Genomic DNA, 17,182 nt, shown 5'->3' with positions numbered 1-17,182 from the left:
CCGTCCCGCCCCGTTGGCTGATTGGTTGGACCTTGGTCATGTGATGAGCGGCGCGGCGGCACGGCAGGGCGGTTACCGGGGCAACGGGGGCGGGGCCAAGGGGGACAGCGCGGTCACGTGAGCAGCTCGGCTTCCGGGGGGATCCGGGACAACCGGGACCGAACCGGGACCGAACGGGGGTAACCGGGACCGAACCGGGGTAACCGGGACCGAACGGGGGCAACCGGGACCGTACTTGGGTTACTGGGAGGTTACTGGGACTGCCGGGGGCATCCCCGGGGGTTCTTGGGGCGCTCCGCGTTTCCCGGGGACGCTCCAGAACGTTGAGATCGTTCTGGGATTACCGGAGGGAGATCCGGGGCTCTCCGGGGTTACCGGGAAGTTCCGGGGGGCATTCAGGGGGTTCCTGGCACGTTCGGGGGTGTCCCGGAGGGATCCGAGCTCTCGGGGGTCTCCCGGGACACGTGCAGCATTCCCGGGGAAACGTCGGGGGGTCCCGGCACTGACCAGCCCCGTCCTGTGCCCCCGCAGCTGGGTCCCGGTGCTCCCGGTGTGATCCCGGTGTGTTCCCGGTGTCCCGGTGCTGATTCCCCGTGTCCCGGCCGGGCGATGCCGCTGCCCGTGGCTCTCCAGTCCCGCCTGGCCAAGCGGGGGCTGCTCAAGCACGTGGAGCCCGGTGAGAACGGGGTGGGGGGGTCCCGGGGCGGGGCTGTGAGGGTGGGGCTGGGTGTGGCACTGGGTGTGGAACTGGGCACCGGGTGTGGCACCGAGTGTGGCACCAGGTGTGGAACTGGGCACCGGGTGTGGCACCGGGTGTGGCACCGGGTGGGGTCTAACCCGCCCCGCCCAGAGCCCGAGGAGGAGATCATCGCTGAGGATTACGACGACGCCCACGTGGATTACGAGGCCTCGCGGCTCGAGGGGCTGATGCCACCCTGGTACAAAGTCATCGACCCCACCTGGTGAGACCCCTCCCCACTGTGGGGTTACAGGGGCTGGGGACTGCCGTGGGGGCTGTGGGGACCCTGTGAGGACCCTGTTGGGTCTGTGTGGACCCTGTGGGGGCTGTGGGGACCCTCCAGGGCCCAAAGGGCCCCCCCAGCCCCTGCTGCCCCCCGCAGCGGGCTGCCTTACTACTGGAACGTGGAGACCGACCTGGTGTCGTGGCTGTCCCCCAACGACCCCAACTCCGTCATCACCAAACCCGCCAAGAGGCTCAAGGGGAACCCAGGTGGGTCTGGGAGGGGTCCCCCAAAGCCCGAGAGGGAATCTGGGGCCCCTGTGGCGCTGCCTAAGCCCCGGCTGCCCCCACAGAGCCTGAGGAGCCCCCCGAGAGGAGCCACGAGAAGGAGGAGCCGCCGCGGGAGCGCCGCTTTCACCGGCGTGAGGAACTGGCGCCGTACCCCAAGAGCAAGAAGGGTATGTGGGGGGGGTCCCCTGCAGTTTCGGGGGGCTCTGAGTGTTCCAGGGGTTGCCACCTCCCGAGCCTGGGCTGCACTGACCCCCTGTGCCCCCCCAGGCAGCCGCAAGGACGAGGAGCTGGACCCCATGGACCCCAGCGCTTACTCAGACGCACCCCGGTACGGCAGGGGATAAAGCAGGGGGGGTTTTGGAGTGCCCCAGGTTTTGGGGGGCCCCAGTGACCCCTCCCACGGTGTCACGGCAGGGGGACGTGGTCCACGGGGCTCCCCAAACGCAACGAGGCCAAGACGGGCGCAGACACGACGGCAGCCGGGCCCCTGTTCCAGCAGCGGCCGTACCCCAGCCCTGGCGCCGTGCTCCGCGCCAACGCCGAGGCCTCGCGCGGCAAGGACTGAGACCCCCACAATCGGGGTCCCCCCGATCCTCCGGGACCCCCCCAAACTGGCACTGTCTGCTCCAGGAACCTCCAGAGCTCAGGGGAGCCTCTCAGCCCCGAGCCTGGGCGAGCCCCTCGAATCTCGCTGGGCTCCCTCAAACCCCAGGAACCCCCAAAGTTCAGGGGCTCCCCCGGGGCTCCCCAAGCCTGAGGGGATTCCCTCAAACCAGGGGGGACCTTTCAACTCTGCCCAACACCAAGGGGTCCCTCAAATCCCCTGGAACACCCCCAAAACCTCAGAGGATCCCCCCAAACCCCTCCCAGACTTCCAGGACCTCTCACAAACCCCGAAGTCTCCCTGGGCTCCCTCCTTTTGTTGCAATAAAGGCGCCACAGCCCACAGAGAGTGGAACCAAGGGGGGCTTTACTGGGGGGTCCTGGGGAGCTGCGTCACGGGGGCGCCGTGCCTTGCACACCCACGAGGGCTCTTGCACAAGTTTCAGTCCAAGAGACGGAGCCGGCGCAGCTCCTGGCTCGGGGGTCCCTCCCCCTGGCTCGGGGGTCCTTGCACACTCAAGGGCGTCCCCACTCCAGGCTCCTGCAGCTCCGGCTTTTCCCCCTCATCCCCCCACGAGGTTCTCCGGGCCCCCCCCCGGCGCAGCTGACAGGCCTGGGCGTAGGGTGGGGCGATGGGGGGGGCGGGGGGGGGCACGTAGGTGTAGGGCTTATCTGGGTCCAGCTGTGGGGAGAGGGCCCAGTGCATCCCAGTGCATCCCAGTACGGCCCAGTGCATCCCCTGAACCCACCAAAGGTAAGCAGGGAGTCCCCCCCAGGGACCTCACTGCCCTCCCAGTGCCCCCCAGCACTGCCCCACACCACAAGGACCCCCCAGTCCCTCCCAGTCCCTCCCAGTCCGTCCCAGTACCTGCAGGGGGTAGGTGCGGTCAGGGTCGTAGGCGCTCAGGTCCCCGCAGGCCACAAAGGGGACAATGACACGGGAGGGCCCCGAGAGCTGGGACAGGGCCAGGCCTGGGGGTGGCATTAAATAGGGGCTGGGGATTCCCCAAATTCCCCCTCTCCAAAATGGCAGGGACCCCAGAATCCCCCCAGGGACCCCAGAATCCCCCCAGGGACCCCTCAGTGGCCCCCGACACCCCCCGGAGCCCTCAGACCCCTCACCTGCCTCGGGGTCCAGCAGGGGATTGTCCATGGTGGGCACAAAGCCCTCAGGGGGGCTGTAGCCACGGCACACCACGAAAGCCTCTGCAAGAGGAGGGGATTGGGGGGTGCCCCAAGCTCAGGGGGGTCTCCCCAAAGCTGAGGGGGGTCCCCAGATATTGGGGAGGGGTCTCACCAATGCTGGAGTTGCGGCTGCTGCGGGGTTTGGCGCAGGTGACGTCGGGGAAGAAGAGGCGCAGTTGGGAGTAGAGCAGGGTCACATCCTTCCCCCGGAAAATCTGGGGGAGCCAGGGGGGTCAGCACCCCCTTTCTGGGGCCGGGGGGGCTCCGGACCCCCCTCATTTTGGGGGGTTCCTTCCATGGACTCACTTTAGCCACAAAGGTGCCGCCTTTCTTCAACACATGGGTGGTGATGTTCAGCGCCTAAGGGAGGAGAGACCCCCCAAAACAGGGATTTGGGGGAGTCTGGGGGGGCGATTTTTCCCTCAGGGGTTTGGAGGGAATTGGAGGGGGCTGAACTGCACTTACTGCCAGCAGCAGCTGGGCCTGGATGTACTCGTCCAGGTCGTGCAGCCCTGTTACTGTGGGGGCAATTTGGGGGTCAGGGGGGCTTCGGGAGGTTCAGGTGTTTCCCCAGGCTCCAGCCCTCCAAACTCACCGTCAGGGGCCCCATCACAGACCACCAGGTCGGCCGGGTGCCCCTCAAAGTGTCGCTGGATCTCCTGGGCTGTGGAGGCCTGGGGGGCACAGGGGGGAAATGGGGTCTGGGGGGCAGAAATGGGGACTGGAGGGGGAATGTGGGGATCTGGGGGTTCCTTGGGGAGGGAAAACGGCATCTGAGGGAGCCCTTGGGTGGAAGAATTTGGGTCTGGGGGTCCTGGGGGGGAATAGGGCCCGGGGGGAAATGGGGATCGGGGGTGTTCTGGGTGGGAAGGGGAAAATGGGGTCAGGGGTATCTGGGGGGTGATTTGGGGTCTCAGGGTAGAAAATGGGGCCTGGAGGTTGGGAAGGGAAAATGAAGTCTGGGGGGTCCCCGGAGAGGAATATGGGGTTTGGGGGGAATCCAGGGGTATCTCAGGGGGCTGCAGGTTTTGGGAGGGTCTGCGGGAGCAGGGGATCCCCACCTTGGTGATGTCCCCCTGGATCTGCAGCACCCCCGGGAGCGGCGCCATGGCCTGGAGATCCACGGCCACCACCTGGGCTGGGGACCCCTCGGAGCCCCTGGGGTGTCAGGGGGGACCCTCAGTGCCCCTCCAGACCCCTGGGAAACACCCCCTCCCCAACTGGTATTCCCAGTCCTCCCAGTTCACCCAGCCACACCCCACAGCAGGATTCCCAGTGTCCCCAGCTGGGACCCCCAGTCCTCCCAGTCCCCAGCCCACGATGCCCCCAGAGTAGCACCCCCATGCCTCCCCATTTGAGGCTCCCAGTGCCCCCAGTTCGGGACTCCCAGTGCCCCCAGTACCACCTGAGGTGCCGACTCAGCACTTGGCTCCAGCTCCCGGGGGCGGCACAAAGATCCACGGCCCGGCGGACCCCTGGGACGCCAATTACACCAGTGACACCGGTGACACCAGTGACACCAGTAACACCAGTGACACCAGGAACACCAGTGATCCCAGGCCCTGGGACCCCAGTGACCCCGGTGACCCCTGGGAGCCCAGTGACCCCGGTGACCCCGGTGACCCCTGGGAGCCCAGTGACCCTGGTGACCCTGGTGACACCGGTGACCCCCGGGAGCCCAGTGGCCCCGTTCCCCCCGTACCCTGGAAGAGCTGGAAGCGCTGCTCCAGCTGCAGCAGTTTGAAGGCGCTGCGGGCTCTCCAGCCGCCCTCCTTGGCCAGCCTGTAGTAAATGTCGCGCTTGTCCTTGGAGGAGCGGCCCATGGCGACCCTGCAAACACAGCGGGTCACCCACAAACCGGGCACCCCAAGCCGCCCCTCGGGCCGGAGCATCACCCACCTGCGATGTCGCAGTCTCCACACAGTTCTTTATTTATGTGCCCTATTATTATTTATTTGTACCTTGTGGCGTTCATTTGTAGGTCCTACCCTAAACAAACCACTGTTTATACGAGAGATCCCAGGGAGATCCTGCAGCTCCGACACAAACACGGGTTATGGGGCGTCCCCCCGGGCTGTTCAAACCACTACAAACCCCTTAAATCATATTAATTTCGATCGTCTTAGTTTTATATTAAACCTAACAGTCAAAACTCCCCACGAGCCCTCACCGAGCCACTGCGCATGCGCCATCCCGGCGTTATCGCCCCTGGCGCCAGCGCAGCCCCGCCCACCCGGCTCCTGCTCCCCCTCATAATCCCCCGCCCCGCCCGGCCCCTCCCGCCCGCCGCGGTACCGGAACGCGCCGAGGAGGGACCGGAGAGGAGCCGCAGGAGGAACGGACGCGGCGGGAGCGGTGAGGGCAAAGCGGCGGCTGAGGCGGGTGCAGGGCGCGTGCGCGCGGCGAGGAGCGTAAAGGGAGGGCGCACGGGGGGTGCGGGGGGGGGGGTCCTTTCGGCGGTGCGCATGCGCGGGGCGGGGCGCGAGTTGTGTGGAGGTTTCCCGCCTTTTTCCGTGAGGGGAGCTGGGACGGTGCTCGATCTCTTTCGCTGCGCGACGCCGGAGCCGTGAGAGGTGGAGGGGTTTTCTCCCTTTTTCTGCGAGGGGACGGGGAGTTTCTCGGCCTCGAACGTAAAGAGATGGGGGAGGGTCTACCTTTCTTTTTCTGTGGGCGAGGAGGGGGTCTCCCACCCTTTTTCCATGAGGGCAGAGGATTTCCCACCTTTTCTCACCAGGCGGGAACCGTGACGGGAGAGGGTTTAGGGCACGCTGGGAGCTGTAGTCTGCAGGGCTTGGGGATCCATTATGGGGGCTCCCTCAGGATCTATAGACATCCCTCGAAAGAACCACTGGAACCATAAATGCAGTAATAAAACCCCTTTATTTCCCAATATATTGCCCCCAAAAACCTCCCGCTGGCTGGGGAGGGTGAACACCGCAAAAACTAACGGAGGCACCTCAAAAACTGAGGCGGGCACCCCAGAACCTGTGAGAGGCAAAGGCACCTTTAAACCTGAGGGGGGTCTCCCCAGGAGGAAACTGAGGCATAGGTCATTCAAGGCACTTGTGAAGGTATTTGGTGGAGGGGCAACCCCTGAGGGACCCCCAAATCTACCCCTGTCCCCCCCCGGGGGGACCCAGGCGTCGGGACCCCTCAATAATTTAAGGCTGGGGGTCCCCCTGCGGTGGGGGAGGTTTGTGGAGGTCTCCGTTTGGTTTGCTGGGTTGTTCAGGCACCGTCTGGGGATTCTGGAGGGGGACAAAGTGGGGGATTAGTTACAACCCCAGGGACCCCCAAACCCCCAAGTTTCCCCCAGTACCCTCACCAGGGCAGCAACCCCTTCCCGGTGCTCCCACTCCCCACCATAAGTGAGGAACCCCCTTCCCAGTGCTCCCAGTACGCACCAGTGGGGGCGGCAGTGTGGCCCTGCCGTGTGGGGAGGGTGATGTAGGCATCGTATCCCAGGAGGATCCCGGCCAGGATCCCGAACACCTGGGGGTAGAGAGGGTCAGAGAAACCCAAAGTTCCCCTGTATCCCCCCAAGCCTCCCCTGCACCCCCTACCCCCCTCTCTGCAGCCGAGGGGGGATCAGAGCCCCCCCAGCCCCCTGAATTCTCCCCTCACCCCTCCTGCGATGCCGGCGCCGTCCCGGTGGCCAACAATGACGATGAGGGAGGTGATGAGGAAGAGCAGAGCCCCGATGATGCAGCGCATGAAGTCCTGGGGACACAGATGGGACTCCTCAGAGACCCCGAAACCTTCTGGGGACCCCCACACTTCCAGGGATTCCCCCCAAAACACCCAAAGTGTCTGGGGACCCCCAACCCCCACTCAGCCACTGCAGGACCTCCCAAACCCGTCCCCAGCCCCCAGTGCTCCTCAAAGCCCCTCTAATCCCCCTCAATGTCCCCCAACCTTGGCCCAGGCCCCCACTCACGCTCCAGCCCCAGTGCAGCAGGGTCAGCCGGGGGGGCAGGCGGCAGCTCCAGGCCAGCAGCACCAGTGCCGCGAACACCAGCTCCACCGCAGCCAGCCCCGCGTAGCCGGAGCGCGACGCCCCGAAGCAGATCAGGGTCAGCAGGCACAGGATCTGTGGCGGCAGGAACATATGGGATCCTTATGGCCTGGGGGGCACCCACAGCTCCTCTGAGCCCTCCCCTGAGACCTCCCCTATGCTCTGACAGGTACCCCGCTATACAGTCACAGCACTTAGAGAATGTGCACAATGTGCCCTATGGATCTACATGGAACCTACAGATCCCTGGGTTCCTATATTCCTAGAGGAATATAGAGGGACAGCGGGAGACCCTCTGTGATGCATTCAGAGACCTCTATAACACTGCCTATAGACCCCGTGCAGGGCCTATATGTAACTGCTAGGGAAACACCTACAGCAGCTCCTAAATAGATCCGGAGTGATATCCTGTAGGGCCCTGCAGGTTCTGGGCTCTCACCTAGAGGCTCCTGGAACACCTCCTTCATACACCACCGTGGGGTCACCTCCCGGTGTCCCGTAGCGCTCCCCACAGGCCCTCACGAGCTCCCGCTGGCCCCGCGCCCGCCTCCGTGGGCGGTGGGACAAGGGCGACGCTGTGGGAGCGCCGGGGCGGGGCCGTCTCCCGGCAACGGTCGCCATGGTAACGGGCACAACAGCCACCGCGCCCCCCCCCCCCTTCAAGGGGCGATGGCGTGGGTGCGGGCCGCCACGCTGGGGGCTCTTAAAGGAGCAGCTGCAGAGCCCGGAGTCCCTTAAAGGGGCCGCTCCCACCACGAGGCGCCCGGGCTGGCGCAATAACGGCTGGCACGGCGGGCCCGGGCACCGCCCAAACCCCCCCTTCCCGCCCGGGAAGGGACCCAGACATCCGGGCTCCCTCCCCACCCCTTTCAAACCAGGGCCCCCTGGCCCTGCCCATTCTCACCTTCCCTGCCCCATCCCCCGTTTCCCAAGGGCGTTGCCCCTCCACGCGCCCGAAGCGGGAGCGGCAGGCGCGGGGGGAGCGCGTGCCTGTGGTGTCCCATGGCAGAGGGGACACCGCTGTGTCACCCCCAGGAGCCCTGGGTCCCTCAGTGCACGTGTCGGCGGGAACCCCGAGAGTCGGGCATCCCCCCCGGAGGGGACCCGGTTTCCCGCCGCCCCCCCCAAAATGGGGACCCAGGTGCCACGGTATTCCCGATCCCTTTCAAAACAGGGACTCAGGCATTCTATCAACGCCCAAAATTGGGATCCTGGCATCCCGCTACTCCGCCCCTCCACAAAAGTAGGGGACCCACGTGTCGTGGTGCCCCCTCAGACCCCCCCAAAATGGGGATCCGTGTATCCTGCTGCCCCCGCTCCCAGTATTCCAGACATCCTGCCCCGCTCTCAAACCAGGGGTTTAGGCATCCTCCTGCCCCCCTGAATGAGCCCCTAGGCGTGCGCCCTCCCGAAAGAAACGGGGTCCCGAGTCATCCCGCCCTCTCCAAACAGGGACCGGGGCATCCCAATCCTCCCCGCGGCCCAGGCAGGAGCCAGCTATGTCCCGGGGTGTCTCCCCTCCCGGGGGTCCCCGACGCCCCCGCCCGCGGTGCCCCCCGTGTCTCACGATCTCGCCGATGAGCACCAGCCCCTTGTGGGTCCGGCTGAAGGCGAGGCAGGTGGCGGGGCAGCTCTGGGCCCCGCTGGACTCCATGGCGGGACCGGGCGGCACCGAGCGGGCGGTGGCAGCGGGGGGGCCCCGGGGGAGCTGGCACGGCGCGGGGGCGGGGCCTGGCGGCGCGCGCCAGTGCCCGATTGGCTGCCGGGGGCACCGCGGGGCGGGGCCGGGCGGCGGGGGAAACCCCCATTAGCGATTGGCAAAGGGGGAGCCCCGGGCGCCGTCACGTGGCCGGGCGGCGGGGGAAACCCCCCCGAGGGGGGTCCCCGAGGGTGGGGCTGGGAGCGGGGAACCCCCGTGATGGTTGAGTAGGGGGTTCTGGGAGGAGGAGCTGAGGGTGGGCGGGCCTTGGAGCGGGGAATCCCCTGTGATTGGCGGTGGGCGGGGCTTGGCGCGGGGGAAGCCCCTGGAGGTGGTGGGACGGGGGCCCCGAGGGGGTGGGGCTTAGAGGGGGCAGGGCCTGGGGGGTCGTAGAATTTGAGGGGCTTTGAGAGTCTCTAACGGGGTTTGGGGAGCACTAGAAGAGTCTGTGAAGGTCCCTGGGGAGCTTGGGAAGATCTGGAGAGATCCAGAGGAACCTGGGGTGGGTTATGGGTTTCTTGGGGTCCCCAGGACGGTTTGAGGGTCTCCAAGGATGCTTTTTCCCCCGGGCCGTTTGGCCTCTCTCGGTTTTGGGGTGACTCAGCCGGATGTGGGCAGCGCCCTGCCCGCCGGATGCTGGTGATGGAAGGGGAGGGGGGGCGCGTCTTCACGGGAAATGACTCAGGGAGGTACCGGGGGGGTCCCCACATTTATTTAACACCCTCAAAAATGGGGAGGGGACAAAACCTCCGTGCGGCCCCCAGAACGCGGGGAGGGGGCTTTGCATAGCTTGAAGGGCGTCCCCACCAAAATGGGGGCACCAAAATGACCCCCCGAGCTGGGGGTGGTCCCCTAAAGCACCAAAAAATGGGGTGCGGTGCGGGGGGCATCGCACTGACGTCGCCTTCCATTTGCAGGGGGTCCAGGGGACAATCGGGGGGAGTCAGGGGTGCAGCCCCCCCACGAGGCAGAAGCAGAGCTCCCCCCGCGGGGAGCTGCCCACACACAGCCGCAGCACCCCCCGCGCCAGCGGGTTTGGGGGAGCCCCTGGGGGGGAAAGGGAGGGGGGCGTCACTTCGCTGGGGATGGGGCAGGACCCAACCCGCCCAGCCAGGCAGGGGAAGCTTGGGGTACTCTGGGTACCACTTTTCCAGTTGATGGGGGGGGCACTGGGGTAGCTTACTGAATTTGGAGGGGCATTGGGCTGTACCACCTGATTGGGGGGAGCACTGGGATATACCGGTGTGTTTTGGGGGCTCCAGGCTGTACCACTGCGCTGGCGGGGGGGTGATTTGTACAGCTGTGTTTTGTGGGGGGTCCCTGGATGTCCCAGTGACTCAGGAGGGCTCTGGGATGTCTGCCTTAGGGGCATTCCCACCCTGTCCCCACTGACTGGGGGGGGCCCCATGGGGACTTTGGGGGGGCGGAACAGGGTCTCACCGTGGGGGCGACGCAGCAGCAGGCGCAGGCGGCTGCCCCCGCCCCGGATCCGGGCCAGCGCCTGTGCGTGGCTCATCCCGGCTGTGGGGGCCCCATTGATGGCCAAGAGCTCGTCACTGACCTGCCCCCCCCAAGGGACCCCCAAAAGTTACAGACCCCCCCAGACTCCTTAGGAGACCCTCCAGAGACCCCTGTTGCTCCCCCCAGGACCCCATATTACCCCCAAACCACATCCCCCAACCCCCAGCCACACCCAGGAGCCCATAAACCCCCCTGAGCCCCCCAGTTCCTGACAGAATCCTGACAAGCCCTCACCGGCCCCCCCAGCCCCTATTGCTCCCCTCTCCCCATGTCCCTCCCAGCTCCTTTCACCCCCCAATATCCCCCCCGGGACCCCCAGAGCCCCGCAAATCCCCCGTACCTGGATGCAGCCGCAGCGCTGGGCCGGGCCCCCCTCACGCAGCCCCCGCACGAAAACCCCGGCGGGGCCCCCCCGGAGGCTGAACCCGTAACCCCCTGGGCCCCGCGGCAGCTCCACTGTGAATGGGATGGGGTCCTGGGCCCAGTAACACCAGTTACACACCAGTAGCACATCGGTATCACAGCGACAACGAACCAGGCACACACGGGTTCCACACCAGTAACTTACACACCATTAATAGAACATTAATGCACCAGTATCACACCAATAACTCACCATTAACACACCAGTATCACACTGGTGTGATACTGGCAGCTCCAGCGCAGACAGAGAAGAGGGGGACGGGTGTTCCCGTGGCCCCAGTAAACACCAGTTGCATACCAGTAAATCCCCCAGTGCCCCTGTGCAGCTGCATCCCAGCCCTCCCCATTCCCTCCCACTGCTCCCAGTATCCTTCCCAATTCCCTCCCAGTGTTCCCAGTCCATACCTGCGGCCAGGCCAGGCTGTAGCCCGGTTCCCTCCCAGCACTGCTGGGACTCCCCAGCTCCTCACCTGGCGGGAGAGAGGGGTGGGCTCGGTGCTCCCATTGCCTCCCAGTATATCCCAGTAACACCCAGTATAGCTGAGTAGCCACGCAGGGCTCTCTGGCCCCCTTCCCCTGCTCCCGGGGCCAGCAGCCCGAATACCCCTGCCCGCCCAGTGCCCCCAGTGTTCCCAGTACCAGTGGGCAGCAGGTCCCGGGGTTCAGGGCCCACAAAGCTGGTGGCGGCCACGGGCTCAGGGGGGGCTCCAGGGCCTGCGAGGAGGGGACAGGGCATCAGTGCTGCCAGTGCCTCCCAGTGCCTCCTCCAGTGCCTCTCCCAGTGCTCCCCAGTCCCATGCCAGTCCTTCCTTCCCTGTGCAGCCCAGTTCCCTCTGTGCCTCCCAGTCCTTCCCAGTATGCCTTCATCCTCTTTCCCAGTCTCCCCAGCCTCTTGACTCGCCCTCCCAGTGCCCACAATCCCCGTTCCAGACCTTCCCCGTGCCCCCAAACCCTCTCCCGTTCCTTTCCAGTGCCCCCAGTCCCTCTCCGAGTCCCTCCCAGCACCCCCAGTCCTGCCCCAGTCCCTCTCCCAGTGCTCCCAGTCCAGACGCACCCAGGCTCCGCAGCAGCAGCAGCAGGTCCCCGTCCTGGGGCCGGATCTGGGGGGGTCCCCGCTGCCCCCAGGGTGGGGGGGGGCTCGGGGTGGGGGGCGGCGGGGGGGGGCGGCTGTAGCGCAGCACGCAGGAGCCCCCCACCACCACCACCACACTCACTGGGGGGGGACCCCGAGTCAGGGACCCCCCCAAAACTCGGGAAACCCCCAGGTGAGATGGGACCCCCCCCAAAAGGACACGGACCCTTCAAAGGGCAGGGACCCCCCCAGGGGACACAGGGACCTCCTGAAAGGTGGGACCACCCTGAAGGGCTTGGGACACCCCTGGAGGAGGGGACACACCCCAGGCAGGGACCCCCCTCCCCCCCAGGGGCGAGTGACCCTTCCTGGGCTTGGGGACACCCCAAATTCCGCCCCTCCCCCTGCTCACCGCTGGGCCCTGGTGGTGCCTCCGGGGGCGGCATCGGGGCTTGGGCCCCCCCCGGGCTGTGGGGGGGCTGCACCTGAGGGCACCAGTGCTCCCAGTAACCTCCCAGTGCTGTTTGTACCTCACTCAGTTCCCTCCCAGTTTGCCCCACATCATCCCAGTGCCCCCCAGTCCACCGCATACCCCCTCCCAGTGCCCCCCCCAAGCTCTCCCAGTGTCTTCCAGCCCCCTCCCAGTGCTCCCAGTCCAGTCCACACCATCCCAGTTCCCCACAGAACTCCCAGTGCCCACCCCCAGTGCTTCCAGTGCCCATCTCAGTATCCCAGTTATCTAACCGGTCTCTTTTAGCACTCCCAGTATGACCCCCAGTGTTCCCAGTATCCTCCCAGTATCTTCCCTGAGCTGCCAGCATCCCCATGACGCTCACAGCACCCTCTCAGCCCTCCCAGTATGCCCCCAGTATCCCCGTGTCCTCCCAGTGCTCCCCCCCGTGGCTACTCCCGGGTTACCCCCAGTGCTCCCAGTTCACCCCAGTCCTTCCAGTAACCCCCCAGTGCTCCCAGTTCACCCCAGTTCGCCCCCAGCCCCTCCCCCTCCCCTCGGGTACCGCCGCGGGGTCGCCACGGCAACGCGCGCGAGGCCGGCGGGCGCGAACGGCGATGGGACGGGCTGACCGACGGGCGGATCCGCCAATCAGCGTCCGCCGCGCGGGAAGAGGGGGCGGGGCAAGCCCCCGTGACAGCACCGATAGGTGGAGGCTCCACCAATCAGCGGCCGAAAAGTCCGCGGGGCGGTGGCGGAGCAAACGCTGCTGGGAGTTGTAGTCCAGCTCAAGCAGCTCTCTCTCCCACAGGGCCCCGCGGCGGAAGATGGCGGCGGGCGATGGCGCGGCGGCGGCCGAGGGCACCGCGGGGCCGGGGCCGGTGTCGTTCGCTTTCAGCCGCAGGGCGGAGCGACGGCGGCCGCTGCCCGCGGGACCCTGCGCGGAGCCCGGCGCCGGCGGCGACACCGACAGCGACACTGACTTCCTGACGGCGGTGGAGGACCGGGAGCTGCTCAGGTGGGCGGGGAAGGGGGCGGAAAGGTGGAGCCCGCCTTTCAGGGCTCGTTGGGGGCGGGGCTCGCTGCGTGCGGCTGCATTGGGGGCGTGGCTTCCGCCCGGGAACTCCCCCTTGTTTAAAGGTGGCGCGGTGTTTGTGGCTGAGCCTCTGGTCCCGCCCCCAGCACGCGGCCGGCCCCGCCCCCCAAGAAAGAGCTGGTGATCCCCCTGATCCCCCCCCACCGCTGGAGGAACCCGGAGCCCCCCCGTGCCGACACAGGCCCCGCCCCCGCCGCTGACTCCGCCCCCAACACAGCCCCCGCCGGAGACTCCCCGGGCCCCCCCTCCGTAGAGGCTCAGGCGGTGCAGGAGCTGCTGCAGGGTTAGTCTGGGGGGCCTGGGGGGCCCGGCTGCGCCCCCTGAGCCCCCCCTGACTCCCCTGACCCCACAGAGGCACGGCAGAGTCAGGAGCAGCCCAATGGGGACTCGGGACCCCCCATCTCCATCCCCCTCCAGCTGCCTGACAAGGACATTGCCACAGGGCCACAGCCGGTGAGAGACCCGTAGAGGTGACCCCCAAACATCCTCTCAGGACCCCCAGAGGGACCCCTGAGCCCCTCACAGTGACCTCCCCATCCAGAACTGACCCTAGACTCCCCTGGGGATCCCCAAATCCTTCCCAGGGTCCTTCCAACTCATCCTTACCCCCACAGTTCCCTCCCCAGCCCCAGGGCTCCCCCCAGGTTCCCCCCCCAGCTCCACGACCCCCCATGCTGTCCCCAGACTGCCCAGGACTACGAGGCTGTGCCCGTGGGGCAGTTCGGACTGGCCATGCTGCGGGGGATGGGCTGGAGCCAGGGCCAGGGCATCGGGCGCACCTTCCCCAGGTGAGTGAGGGCACCCCAGAACCGAGCGGGACACCCCTGACCCCCCTAAAGCCGGGAGTGACTGGGGGGGACACCTGAGCACCCAAAGATGGGAGCAAGTGCTGGAGACAGGCCTGAGGCAATGAGTGCACCTGCCCCAGCTGGGGGGGAAACCCCAAAGTGCTGGGGGTCACCCTGAAATCCCCCCAAAACTTGGAGGGACCCCTGAACATCCCAACCTCGGGGGAGACAGGCTTCAAGGGGAAGCTCTGGCCTTACATGGTTGCCTATCCTTGTCCCAGGGTGAATTTTGGGGTGTCCTGACCCTTCCCCCCCCAATAATTCTGGGGTTCTCTGGCCCCCTTTTCCTCCCCCCAGGGTCGTGACCCCACTGGAGCACCGGCCACGCCCGCGGGGGCTGGGGTTGGGGGCTGAGGCTGCCCCCCCGGGCGCCCCCAAACCCGGGGAGCCCTCCCAGGGGGGCCCGGCCGTGGGGGACCCCGTGCGCATTGAGGCCGGGCCCCACCGCGGCGTGGAGGGCAAGGTGAGACCAGTGCAGACCAGCACAAACCAGTACGGCTCTGCGGGGTGGCACTGGGCGTATTGGGCTGGCTGGGACTGAGGGGGGCACTGAGGGTGCTGACACCCCCCACTTCTCCCAGTATGGCACTGGGAAGCACTGGGGAGAACTGGGGCGATGCTGAGTGGGCACTGGGGGTAACTGAGAGGTAACTGGGCTGACTGGGCCCCCAGGTGGAGGCGCTGGACCCTGAGACCGGGCGAGCCCTGGTGCGGCTCCAGCTTGGGGGGCAGGTGGTGGCTGTGAACCAGCACGGGCTGAGCCCAGTCAGCACTGGTGAGTGTCCCAGTACAGACCAGTAACCCTTGTGCCCCTCCCCACTGTCCCCTGCAGCCTTCCCAGTAACGCTGAGGTCACTCAGCGTGGGCTGTGCCCAGTGAGTGCCCCAGTTCGGACCCGCACATCCCAGTAATCCTCCCCCTTACCACGGTAATTCCCAGTACTCTCCAGACTGGTTTGTGCCCAGTCTGAACTGGGGAGCCTCCCAGTGACCCCCAGTGCCTCCCAGTAACACCTCAGAATACCCCAGTAAGCCTCAGTGCCTCCTACTACGTCCCAGTTTCCCTCCAGTAACCTCCCAGTCCCTCCCAGTTTCCCACAGAATCCTCTCCCAGTGCCTCCCAGTAGCTCCCGGTTGCCCACAGGTGCCTGTGGCCGCCCCCTCCTGAAGGGGTCGGAGGAACAGGGCGGGGAGCCCCCGCGGGGAGGGTCCAAGCGGAAGGAGCCCCCCGAGAATGAGAGGTGAGGAGGGCTGGGGGGGCTTTGGGGGGAGGGCACCCCGGGGTCTCATTCTGGGGGTCCTGAAGCCTTGTGGGGGGCCCATTGGGGGGGTGTGACTGAGTCGGGGGGGGTCCCCAGCACTTTGGGAGGGGCCTCTGATGCCCCTGGAGCTCTGGGGGTTCCCGAGCCCCCCCGACTGACCCCATCCCCCCCAGGGCTGGGAAGCAGCCGCGAGGGGCGCCCCCCGCGCCCCCCCACTGGCTGCGCCGGGACCTGCGGGTGCGCTGCGTGGACCGGGCCTTCCGCGGGGGCCGCTTCTACAACTGCAAGGTGGGACAGCCCCCAATCACACCGGAAATCCTCTGGGGACCCTGCAGTCAGGCCACAAAACCTCCCTCTGTACCCACTCAACCACCCCTGGGACCCCCAAAATCCCCCCAGGGGCAGCCCAAAAAATGGGAAATACCCTAAAATGGCACGTCCCCCAAAGCCACCCCCAGGGGACCTCGAAACCACCCCAGGGACTCCCAAAAACATCCCCACAGGCCCTAAAATCTCCCTGCTGCAGCCCTAAAAACTCCCATGGGACCTCAACATCCCCCAGGGAACCCCAGGAACTCCCTTATGGGACAGCACATTGCTCCTGTGGGAGCCCAAAATCTGGGGGCCTCTGAACTCACCCTGGGACCCCCAAAATCACCCATGAAACACTCTTGGGACACCGCCTCCCACTGTCAGGGACCCCAATGGCCATGAAGGGTGACCCAGGACACCCCAAGGGTTTGGGAGGGGGGTCCGTGCCCTCCCCCCAGCTCCCCCTGGACATCTCTGGGTGGGATTTTGGGGGTGCTGAGTCCCCGGTCCCCCCAGATGCAGATCGAGGACCTGCTGGCTCCTGACACCTGCGTGTGCCGCACGGATGACGGGCGTCTGGTAGAGGGTGAGACCCTCCCCGAGGGGAATTTGGGCATGTCCCAACCCCCCCTGACCCCCCAAACTCCTCTGGTACCACCAAACCCTTCTGAACCCCCCAAATCACCCTGATCTTCCTGACCCCCCCATACCCCCCGACCCCCAAAGCACTGCCTCCCATGGCCCCCATAACCCCTGCGCCCTCCAAACCCGTCTCCTCCGACCCCCCCGTCAGCCCCCCGATCACCAGGACCCGCCATGGCACCTGTGACCCCCCAAGTGCCCCCCCATTGCCCCCCACTGCCCCGATCCCCTGACCTCGGGGACCCCCAAAGCCTCCCCTGACCCCCCTGTGCCCCCCAGGCCTGCGCGAGGCCTCTCTGGAGACCGTGGTGCCCCGGGGCAGCTCTGACCGCGTCATGGTGGTGCTGGGGGAGCACAAAGGGAAGGTGAGCGCGACCCCCGCCCCAGCCCCTCCCCGAGCCCCCCGAGCCCCCCTGAGCGCCCCGCTTTCCGCAGGTGGGTCGGATCCTGGAGCGGGAGCCGGAGCGCGGGCGGGCGCTGGTGCAGCTGGGCCGAGAGGCGGCCCCGCAGGTGCTGCCGCTGCCCTACGACTCCATCTGCCATTACCTGGGGGGCAGCGACGACGACTGAGACCCCCCAAGACCTCCCACCAGCTTCCAGCATGGCGGCCGCGGCTTCAGGGGAATAAAACCTGTCCGAAGGAGGAGCGGCTGCCTCGGTTGTTTGACACCCCCGTGGTTGTTGTTGAAAGGGGGACCCGCCCTGGACCCTGGAGCCCCCCAGAATCCCCCCCAAGGCCCCGCGGTGCCGGTTCCCACCGCGCTTACGTTCTGCCCTCTTCCAAAATGGCGCTGGTGGTTGA

General features: G+C 66.7%; 5 protein-coding genes across 14 annotated transcripts; 2 read left to right on the top strand and 3 right to left on the bottom strand.

Moving 5' to 3' along the window:
• Window positions 1-54: 54 nt before the first annotated feature.
• On the top strand, window positions 55-2,200 carry PQBP1 (polyglutamine binding protein 1). Of its 3 annotated transcripts, none has more exons than XM_086871212.1 (7): window positions 55-179; window positions 532-676; window positions 851-962; window positions 1,122-1,231; window positions 1,315-1,419; window positions 1,520-1,580; window positions 1,667-2,200. In XM_086871212.1, exons 2-7 carry the CDS (start codon window positions 610-612, stop codon window positions 1,815-1,817), a joined length of 606 nt encoding a protein of 201 aa, XP_086727338.1. In that variant the 5' UTR covers window positions 55-179; window positions 532-609; the 3' UTR covers window positions 1,818-2,200. The 3 variants fall into 3 exon arrangements, with proteins under 3 accessions (XP_086727338.1, XP_086727340.1, XP_086727341.1); XM_086871214.1 differs by having other exon boundaries at window positions 90-199; XM_086871215.1 differs by lacking the exon at window positions 55-179 and adding an exon at window positions 203-219.
• On the bottom strand, window positions 2,201-5,499 carry FTSJ1 (FtsJ RNA 2'-O-methyltransferase 1). Of its 6 annotated transcripts, none has more exons than XM_086871209.1 (12): window positions 5,357-5,461; window positions 4,940-5,029; window positions 4,743-4,870; window positions 4,446-4,515; window positions 4,102-4,198; window positions 3,636-3,714; window positions 3,506-3,558; window positions 3,347-3,400; window positions 3,153-3,255; window positions 2,978-3,061; window positions 2,724-2,827; window positions 2,201-2,537 (listed from the first exon to the last, which is right to left on the bottom strand). In XM_086871209.1, the coding sequence occupies exons 3-12, from the start codon at window positions 4,861-4,863 to the stop codon at window positions 2,298-2,300; spliced, it is 1,005 nt and encodes a 334-aa protein (XP_086727335.1). In that variant the 5' UTR covers window positions 4,864-4,870; window positions 4,940-5,029; window positions 5,357-5,461; the 3' UTR covers window positions 2,201-2,297. The 6 variants fall into 6 exon arrangements, with proteins under 6 accessions (XP_086727335.1, XP_086727336.1, XP_086727334.1 ...); XM_086871210.1 differs by having other exon boundaries at window positions 4,940-5,024; XM_086871208.1 differs by having other exon boundaries at window positions 4,940-5,024; window positions 5,336-5,423.
• On the top strand, window positions 5,320-17,026 carry GPKOW (G-patch domain and KOW motifs). The gene is made up of 12 exons (XM_086871193.1): window positions 5,320-5,395; window positions 13,033-13,239; window positions 13,404-13,600; window positions 13,670-13,770; window positions 14,002-14,105; window positions 14,463-14,628; window positions 14,838-14,940; window positions 15,309-15,405; window positions 15,600-15,714; window positions 16,255-16,324; window positions 16,660-16,745; window positions 16,816-17,026. The coding sequence occupies exons 2-12, from the start codon at window positions 13,049-13,051 to the stop codon at window positions 16,948-16,950; spliced, it is 1,365 nt and encodes a 454-aa protein (XP_086727319.1). The 5' UTR covers window positions 5,320-5,395; window positions 13,033-13,048; the 3' UTR covers window positions 16,951-17,026.
• On the bottom strand, window positions 5,902-8,776 carry PLP2 (proteolipid protein 2). The gene is made up of 5 exons (XM_086871216.1): window positions 8,623-8,776; window positions 6,978-7,130; window positions 6,665-6,760; window positions 6,445-6,532; window positions 5,902-6,288 (listed from the first exon to the last, which is right to left on the bottom strand). The coding sequence occupies exons 1-5, from the start codon at window positions 8,707-8,709 to the stop codon at window positions 6,269-6,271; spliced, it is 444 nt and encodes a 147-aa protein (XP_086727342.1). The 5' UTR covers window positions 8,710-8,776; the 3' UTR covers window positions 5,902-6,268.
• MAGIX (MAGI family member, X-linked) lies at window positions 9,445-12,735 on the bottom strand. 3 transcript variants are annotated; one of them, XM_086871198.1, is made up of 7 exons: window positions 12,183-12,732; window positions 11,753-11,911; window positions 11,338-11,412; window positions 11,104-11,168; window positions 10,616-10,750; window positions 10,195-10,315; window positions 9,445-9,801 (listed from the first exon to the last, which is right to left on the bottom strand). In XM_086871198.1, exons 1-7 carry the CDS (start codon window positions 12,595-12,597, stop codon window positions 9,698-9,700), a joined length of 1,074 nt encoding a protein of 357 aa, XP_086727324.1. In that variant the 5' UTR covers window positions 12,598-12,732; the 3' UTR covers window positions 9,445-9,697. The 3 variants fall into 3 exon arrangements, with proteins under 3 accessions (XP_086727324.1, XP_086727325.1, XP_086727326.1); XM_086871199.1 differs by lacking the exon at window positions 10,616-10,750 and having other exon boundaries at window positions 12,183-12,735; XM_086871200.1 differs by lacking the exon at window positions 11,753-11,911 and having other exon boundaries at window positions 12,183-12,728.
• Window positions 17,027-17,182: the final 156 nt, after the last annotated feature.

This window comes from Cyanistes caeruleus, chromosome 34, assembly GCF_971803275.1.
Source record: "Cyanistes caeruleus chromosome 34, bCyaCae1.hap1.1, whole genome shotgun sequence".
Lineage (NCBI taxonomy): Eukaryota > Metazoa > Chordata > Aves > Passeriformes > Paridae > Cyanistes > Cyanistes caeruleus.
This window is presented reverse-complemented; position numbering and strand designations above follow the sequence as displayed.

Coding starts and splice junctions, on each gene's coding strand:
- FTSJ1 (XM_086871206.1), bottom strand. CDS start 4,863: ATGGGCCGCTCCTCCAAGGACAAGCGCGACATTTACTACAGGCTGGCC. Junction 4,516..4,742: donor GCGCTTCCAGCTCTTCCAGG/GTACGGGGGGAA, acceptor TTGGCGTCCCAG/GGGTCCGCCGGGCCGTGGAT. Junction 2,538..2,723: donor ACCGCACCTACCCCCTGCAG/GTACTGGGACGG, acceptor CTCTCCCCACAG/CTGGACCCAGATAAGCCCTA.
- PQBP1 (XM_086871212.1), top strand. CDS start 610: ATGCCGCTGCCCGTGGCTCTCCAGTCCCGCCTGGCCAAGCGGGGGCTG. Junction 963..1,121: donor AAAGTCATCGACCCCACCTG/GTGAGACCCCTC, acceptor TGCCCCCCGCAG/CGGGCTGCCTTACTACTGGA. Junction 1,232..1,314: donor GAGGCTCAAGGGGAACCCAG/GTGGGTCTGGGA, acceptor CTGCCCCCACAG/AGCCTGAGGAGCCCCCCGAG.
- GPKOW (XM_086871193.1), top strand. CDS start 13,049: ATGGCGGCGGGCGATGGCGCGGCGGCGGCCGAGGGCACCGCGGGGCCG. Junction 16,325..16,659: donor TGACGGGCGTCTGGTAGAGG/GTGAGACCCTCC, acceptor TGTGCCCCCCAG/GCCTGCGCGAGGCCTCTCTG. Junction 16,746..16,815: donor TGGGGGAGCACAAAGGGAAG/GTGAGCGCGACC, acceptor CGCTTTCCGCAG/GTGGGTCGGATCCTGGAGCG.
- MAGIX (XM_086871198.1), bottom strand. CDS start 12,597: ATGGGGATGCTGGCAGCTCAGGGAAGATACTGGGAGGATACTGGGAAC. Junction 11,169..11,337: donor CCGGGACCTGCTGCCCACTG/GTACTGGGAACA, acceptor CTCTCCCGCCAG/GTGAGGAGCTGGGGAGTCCC. Junction 10,316..10,615: donor AGCGCTGCGGCTGCATCCAG/GTACGGGGGATT, acceptor TGGGGGGGGCAG/GTCAGTGACGAGCTCTTGGC.
- PLP2 (XM_086871216.1), bottom strand. CDS start 8,709: ATGGAGTCCAGCGGGGCCCAGAGCTGCCCCGCCACCTGCCTCGCCTTC. Junction 6,533..6,664: donor GCGCCGGCATCGCAGGAGGG/GTGAGGGGAGAA, acceptor CTCTACCCCCAG/GTGTTCGGGATCCTGGCCGG. Junction 6,289..6,444: donor CCACACTGCCGCCCCCACTG/GTGCGTACTGGG, acceptor GTCCCCCTCCAG/AATCCCCAGACGGTGCCTGA.